This window comes from Spermophilus citellus, assembly GCF_964194105.1.
Source record: "Spermophilus citellus genome assembly, chromosome: 11".
NCBI classification, from domain to species: domain Eukaryota; kingdom Metazoa; phylum Chordata; class Mammalia; order Rodentia; family Sciuridae; genus Spermophilus; species Spermophilus citellus.
In genome coordinates this window covers 118,331,176-118,338,710 of record NC_138192.1, presented here as the reverse complement: position 1 = coordinate 118,338,710, position 7,535 = coordinate 118,331,176, and the positions used below count along the sequence as shown (strand labels likewise).

The window sequence follows — 7,535 nt, the reverse complement described above, 5'->3', positions numbered from 1 at the left end:
TTCTTAACAAGCTGCTCTTCCTGAGAGGTGGCTCGCTGCGTCTCTGGGCAGTTGGGCTCATTGTTTTGTGGATGTCCTCATTTTAGCTGCTCTGCTCTTGGTGTGGGCCTATCTGCAACTTCGTGGCCTATCTGCAACTTCGTCTTGCTTGTTTTAACAGTGGTTTGTTTTGTTTGTTTGTTTGTTTTCAGTGTTTCCAACTCAGAAGCCCCTATTTGCCTCTTCAAAAGGCTGAACTGCCCACTCCCAGTTTCACACCGGCAGGCCGTGGGATGTTCCTTAGGTTGATACAGAACCCAGTTCCACTAAGCTGAGAGGGCGCGCCGCTTGGGCCAGGGTGGGGCACTAGGTTATGAGCAGCCTCCTGCCTTTTAGGTTTGCTTTCCCGCAGGGGACACCGTAGGCGGCTGTGCGGTTCGGCCACTGACCCCCGCCCCTCGCGTCCGGCCGCGCCGTGGGTTGCGGTCTCCGTGGGGGTGGCACCTCCTGTCCGGGAGGTTTGCGCCTGGCGGGGCACCCCGGAGCCGCGAGGAGCCGGGAGGCGAGGCCAGGGCGGGGTGGGGCGCGTCCGGGCGGGGAGGGCAAACGCAGGCAGTGCAGGGGGCGCAGAGGGCAGCAGGCAGGCTGACGCGCTGCCGAGAAGCGCGCGGGACGAGGGCTGGCTAGTGTCGGGGCCGCCCGCCCGAGGGGGAGGAGGCTGTGCTGCCCTTGCTACAGGTTCGCTGTCGAGAGCGCAGGAGGCAGGGACATGGGTAGGGTGCGGTCTGCACGGGGCCCGAGCCCGGATCTCTTCCATTTCCCCTCTCATTCGGCCCGGGGCTGCGCCGCAGACGGCAGCAGCTCCCGCTCCGCCCGAGCCGCCTGACCGCCGGGCCGGGGTGCTAACCGCGGGTCCCTTCAGCCCGCCGGCCCGGCCAGCCCAGCCCAGCCCGGCGGCCCGCAGCCCCGCCGCCCGCCGCCCCCCGCCGCCGCCGCGTTGCCAAAACAAACGGGCCGGCCTATTTATTGGCGGCCGGCGAGCTGGGCAGCTCAGAGTCGAGGCGCCGAGGGGGACAGCGCGCCGCCACCAGCCAGGGCCCTGGGCCCCCGCCCCGCACCTGAATCCCGCGGACCTTGAGCCGCGCCACGCCGCCCATGGCGCCCCCGCCTGGAGCCCCCAAGAGCCACCTGGTCGCCTGAGCCCCTACAGCGCTCCCGCCGACCCGCCCACCCCATCAACCCACAAGGCTCCCTCGCCCGCTGCTCTACCGGGCTCCTCGGCCATGTCTCCCGCCCGGCTCCGGCCCCGCCTGCGGTTCTGCCTGCTCCTGCTGCTGCTGGTGGTGCCGGCGGCGCGGGGCTGCGGGCCGGGCCGGGTGGTGGGCAGTCGCCGGCGACCGCCGCGCAAACTCGTGCCGCTGGCTTACAAGCAGTTCAGCCCCAACGTGCCAGAGAAGACCCTGGGCGCCAGCGGGCGCTACGAAGGCAAGATCGCACGCAGCTCGGAGCGCTTCAAGGAGCTCACCCCCAACTACAATCCCGACATCATCTTTAAGGACGAGGAGAACACGGGTGCCGACCGCCTCATGACCCAGGTGAGCGCGATCCGCCCTCCTAGCGCGCCGCGGAACACAGCCACCTGCCCGGTCTACCCGCCCCCCTGGCACCTTTTCTCGACTGCCTGGCACGCCCCCTGGCACCTGCCCCTCTCACCAAGCCCGTCTACTTTCTGCCCAAGACCGGCCGGCCAGGGTCCCGGCAGGAGTGTCGGCATCCCCGAGCCGCGCGGAGTCTTTGCGAAGAGATTCCCCAGCAGGTTGGCGGCGGCCCCTCTGCCCGAGAGCGCTGGCAGCTCAGGCTAGACGCCGCACCTGGAAGTACCTCGACCCTGCTGCCTCCCGGGCCCACGCAGTTCCTCCCGGGCTAACATTCCTCACGGCGGCGCCCTTTTCATTTCGAAGCCATTTGGTACCCCTGAGGCGAAGAAGCTCCGGGCGCTAGGGGCCCCCTGGTCTTTCCTCCCCGCGTGCTCTTAGTTCGCTGCGCTGCCCCCTCCTGGATCACTATTCCGGCTGAGTCTGGGGTTGAGGAACAGCAGGGAAGAGTTGAGTAGGGAGGCGGAGGTGGGATAGGGAGCCCGCTGCGCCCCACGTGTTTGTCCCGATAGCTGAGCGGCGCTGCTGCGCTTAAAGGGTGGGGTGCCAAGGCCTTTGGGCTCTTGGACCGAACTTGGGGAATCCCTGGGCTTGGTGGTGGAGATGGAAGAGAGGAGCAGGGATGCCGAGGGAGACGGGGAACAGAGATGACTGAAGTCTCAGCGTTCTCGGAACAGGATCCACGCTCCAACCCAGCGCAGGGGTGCAAACTTCCCTTCCCTGCAGCAGGGTGAGCCAAGGGAGAGACCTCCTCTGGGGTCCCGGGATCTTCCTCCGCTAGCAGGCAGCTGGCTTTCTAAATCCTTTAGGGAAAGCAGCTAAAGCACGGCTTTCAGCATGCACCCTGGCGCCGGGGCCGGTCGGCCGATGTCGGGGCCGAAGGTTGGCTGGTGGCCGGGACGGGCCGGGCGCCGAGGAATGCAGATAAGGATCCGGGCCACAGGCTGGGCAATCATTGACAGCGAGAGCCCAGGCTCTGCACCCGAGGGAGGGGGGACTGGGGGAAAGAGAGGCTGGGAGCTGTGTCCTCGGGTGGACATAGGTGGGGGGCTAAAAGCCAGGCGGCATGGACCAGGAAGGGAACACTTAAAGCTACCTCTCTGAGCAGTGAGCGTCCCAAGCCAGGCTGCCTGCCGGGAAGGCTGGGTCTGACTTTGGTTTGTAGCCGTTGGCTCCTGGGAGGCCAAGTCCAAGGGTCTATGGGGCCCCTGGAGTGGATATAGGTTGAGGCATGAGTGGCCCACACTTGGTGGGGGCCTCACAACTCTGATTCAAGGCCTGGTGGAAGGCCTTTTTCCCTACAGGTGGAGGCCTGGGCTCCTTTGCCCTCTTCCCTCAGTCAGCTGCATGGTCCCTTTTGCTCTAAGGACCCTAACAGGGAGGTAGCAACAGTGGAAGTTTTCTCCTGGTCTTTCCTCAGCGGGGCTTCACCCCATTTGAGGAGGATCCTGAAGATATGGAGCCAGATCCTTGAGAGTATTGGCTCAGTTTTTTTGGGTTCCTTTTCCAAACAGAAGCAGTGTACCAATGGGAAGATGCAGAGGAGTCAACCTCACTCGATGCTTGCAGAGCGAGACAGTCCCTATTGCCCCCTATCAGGCCAGGGGGGCACTAGCCCACCAGCTGCTAGTTCTCTGCCCCTCTGTCTTTTTGGAGGGTGCTGATGGGCTTGAAATCTTAAGAGGGTCCCAGTAGGACTGCTCAGTGGTACTGGAGGGATCCAGGCAAGCTTGGGATTCCCCTTCAACACACCCCTGCCCTATGCCCACAGGCCGCTCTGCACCTGCTGTTCCTCAGGGGCTGATCATCCCAAGACCTCAGCCCTGAGGCTGCGGTGACACCTACTGGGCACCTCAGGCTTTGCATGCCTAGCAGGCCAGCCTCAGGCAGTAGACTCCACTCCACTAGTACTTCTTCCTCTGGCACCTCTAGGGACCAAACCCAGAGCAGGGGAGAGACAATACTGGGGGGAAGGGTAGCTCCACCTAACAGAGAAGGGCACCTTGAGGGAACATACATCCTTAATCCCCCATATTTGTGGTATCACAATGTGGCTCAGTTCCCTGGGGGCACCTGGATGCTAGACTGGGAGGGAGCACTTTAGAACCTTCTCTTCCTAAGGAGGACAGACATATTTCTGGCTTTTCCAACTCCGGGTGTAGTAGGAGAGTATGGGACAAGGTTGGCCACCTCCTGCTCCTCCAGCTAACTCCTCTTCCTTCCTCTCTCAGCGCTGCAAGGACCGCCTGAACTCGCTAGCCATCTCTGTTATGAACCAGTGGCCGGGTGTAAAGCTGCGTGTGACTGAAGGCTGGGATGAGGATGGCCACCACTCAGAGGAGTCCTTGCACTACGAGGGCCGTGCAGTGGATATAACCACCTCAGATCGTGACCGCAATAAGTACGGACTGTTGGCACGCTTGGCAGTGGAGGCTGGCTTCGACTGGGTGTATTACGAATCCAAGGCTCACGTGCATTGCTCTGTCAAGTCGGGTGAGCCAATGCCAGGGGGCTGGACCCGGGGCCGGGGCCGCAGGGCATGGGCAGACAGCACAGTACCCTCTGGGGCCAAGAAGGTGAAGATGCCCACCAGGGGATGGAGGCTGGGAACTGGGGGAAGAGGACGTCGGCGGCGCTCCCTGCAGCTGCTCATGACTGCCTGTCCCTTGTATGCCTGGTAGTGTCATGGCAGAAGCCTAGGTTGACAGGGCCTGTCCGAGTGTTGCTGGGTGCTGACCTGCTGGTCCACAGTCCAGAGCCTACCACAGGACGTACAAGACAGAGCAAACTGGACAGATGGAGGAAGCCAGGCTGGCATGTGCCCCCGCGGTGCAGGAGAAGTGGTGGGGCTTGGGATCAGAAAGGGCCCAAACATAAGTATGCCTGACCAGAAGCCCTAAGGTTCAGAACCCACCACCCAGCTATAGGTCAGGCCTCCTAGGGTGGAGGGTGCAGGCATCCCCAACCTCTCTCCCAGAGCCCCGAAGCTGGACATTTTGGGGCAAAGCCAGCTGTGAGTGCCAAAATAAACAAAGTGGACTCAATAAAGTGGATTTTCCCAGATTGGCCGCCTTGTTGATCAAAATTGGCAGGCATTGGAGCCTTGCCCTCTCCCTCACCAGAGTCTCACCAGCGTCCCTGTCACCTACATTGAACCCAGTCATGGATGCTTCACATGGCTCCTGTGTGAGTCCCAGCCTGCACCCCCTGGCTGCAGGCTCCACCTTCCACACCAGCACAATGTAGTAATTGCACTCACAGACCCGGCACACAGATGGAGCCTGCTTTTTTAGTATTCCTGACCCTACTGAGGCTCACAGCAGTGATCTCACCCTGACCCCAGCCACGGCCTGACTCTTCTGCTCTGCACCTCCCTGACCAACTGTGTCTACTTCAAGTCATATCCACCTTCACCTGCAAACACTGGCCCAGGGTCAGCTCCCCAAGTGGCTACTTCCATCATTACTCTTGACCCCCAGATACTGTTCTTCATCTCACCTGCTGATGCCGCTAAGTCCTATGCCCTTACAAGGACCCTGTACATGAACTAACAGTGGTGATTTTGTTCTTGCCCATGACCATCCCTGACCATTCACTAAGAGGCTGCTCCAGGAGTCTGTGTTTGCCCTATGGGTGGCCCTCCTCTCCCTTCCACAGACTCAAAGAACCAACTCTGTCACAGGGAGGGCAATTTTTTGGAAGCATCTGAGCAAGGGGTGAGAATTAACAGGATATCTAGACCCCAGAGGAGCTAAGTGACTTTCCTTCTCTATGAGGCTACAGCTTTCCTAGGGTCAAGTCACAAATGACCCATGCCTGGCTCAGCTGACCTCTGTTCTCTGACTCCTTCACAGCATTGGCAAGCTGTCAATATGGATGATATCACCTGGGCTTTGGGAGGGCCCTTTTCCTTACCCATTGGATCTTGGAGCCCCAGTATGCTCCTCTCATTGGCAAAGGCTGGGGAGAAGGGGATCTGAAGATCACATTGTGGGTTAGGGGTAGGCTCTTTCCTGCAGGGGTTGGGATACAGATGGGGGCTCCCTGGGAACAAGAGGAGCTCTGACTGGGCTAGGGTGGCTAGGGGAAGGATGCTATGTCTGGGAGTCCAAGTTCCCCTGCAGTAACACCTCCATGTCCCTTCTTCCCACAGAGCACTCGGCAGCAGCCAAGACAGGTGGCTGCTTTCCTGCTGGAGCCCAAGTGCGCCTAGAGAGTGGGGCACGTGTAGCCCTGTCAGCTGTGAAGCCAGGAGACCGGGTGCTGGCTATGGGGGAGGATGGGAACCCCACCTTCAGCGACGTGCTCATTTTCCTGGACCGTGAGCCAAACAGGCTGAGGGCTTTCCAGGTCATCGAGACCCAGGACCCCCCACGTCGCCTGGCACTCACTCCCGCCCACCTGCTCTTCACTGCTGACAACCACACAGAACCAGTAGCCCGGTTTCGGGCCACATTTGCCAGCCACGTGCAGCCTGGCCAGTATGTGCTGGTAGCAGGGGTCCCTGGCCTTCAGCCTGCCCGGGTGGCAGCTGTCTCCACACATGTGGCCCTCGGGGCCTATGCTCCACTCACAAGGCACGGGACACTGGTGGTAGAGGATGTGGTAGCTTCCTGCTTTGCAGCTGTGGCTGACCACCGTCTGGCTCAGTTGGCCTTCTGGCCTCTGCGACTGTTTCCCAGCTTGGCATGGGGCAGCTGGACCTCAGGCGAGGGCGTGCACTGGTACCCTCAGCTGCTTTACCGCTTGGGGCATCTCTTGCTAGAAGAGGGTAGCTTCCACCCACTGGGCATGTCTGGAGCAGGGAGCTGAAAGACCCCCACCACTGCCCTCCAGGAACTGCCATGCTGGACCCAAAGGTCTTCCTGCCAGGAGGGCTGTGGCTCTGGAAGGGACCTAATCTGGAGGCACTAGTCCCTGCTATTTCCTCCACAGGAGACACACCATTGAGACTTGACTGGGCAATGCTAATGTCCGCCAAAGTCCCCCAATGTAGTGATAGAGCTGAATGCTGAGCTGGCAAGGTGCAGTGGACTAGCCCTCTACCCTAGAGACCTTGACACCCAGCCAGCTCTCACTATGATTTTTCACACCCTGCCTCTCTCCATCAGAGGACCATTCCATCTGTCTTTGGATGCTTACTCCAGTCTTTCTCCAGCCTGGTTTCCAACTTCATTGTTGGTAATAGACCACAGTATGAAAAGATTCTGCCCATAGGCAGGCTTGCACCTCAGTTGATGCTGCTAGATTCCCTGGGAGCCAGCAGGGAGCTGGTTGGACTCATTGCTACCCAGAACCTAAAGGGCCACAGGGGTGGGGCAGCCATCCTGGCCATCCTGAGGCGTGACCTTCCACTGGCCACACTCCTCCAGACAAATCCTGAAACTGTTGCTGTCAGTGGGCAGAGTTCTGTGTTCTGGCCAATGTGACCATAGTACCTGGGACTCAGGGAGAGGGGCTGGATGTCCTTGCTAACCCTGCCCAGGCTAAGCTCCTTTTTCTGCTGAACCATGACCCCACCCCCCTTTCCGTCAAGTCTCCCCCATTTTATTTATTGGCAAGAGAAGGAAATCCACAGGAGAACTTGGGGGATGTTTTGGTCTTTTCTTTATTTTGTAATAAAAATTATTTAAGTTGTTAGAGTCATGGAGTCCAGGATGCTGAATAGAGTCAATACACAGAGTTTGGAGTCACAGATGGATCTGTTTAGGGGTTTGCTTTCCTCCTCCAAGAACAGACATCCAGAGCTCCCACCTACTCTGCAAGCTCTTTCTCACCCAGTAACTCTGCAAAGTTCAGCAGAAAGCTGTGCTCCACACTGGGCAGGGCCTTTGCATACTGACCCCCAAATTCTGCCCTAAACATGGTTGGGTCAGAGAAATAACAGGGGTATCTAATCCA

The 7,535-nt window shown here is 59.7% G+C and overlaps 1 protein-coding gene across 1 annotated transcript; it reads left to right on the top strand.

Moving 5' to 3' along the window:
• Window positions 1-1,262: 1,262 nt before the first annotated feature.
• Window positions 1,263-6,727, top strand: IHH (Indian hedgehog signaling molecule; the record flags this gene model as incomplete). Its single annotated transcript, XM_081261061.1, has 3 exons — window positions 1,263-1,574; window positions 3,866-4,127; window positions 5,788-6,727. 3 exons carry the CDS (start codon window positions 1,263-1,265, stop codon window positions 6,444-6,446), a joined length of 1,233 nt encoding a protein of 410 aa, XP_081117187.1. The 3' UTR covers window positions 6,447-6,727.
• Between the last annotated feature and the right edge of the window lie 808 nt (window positions 6,728-7,535).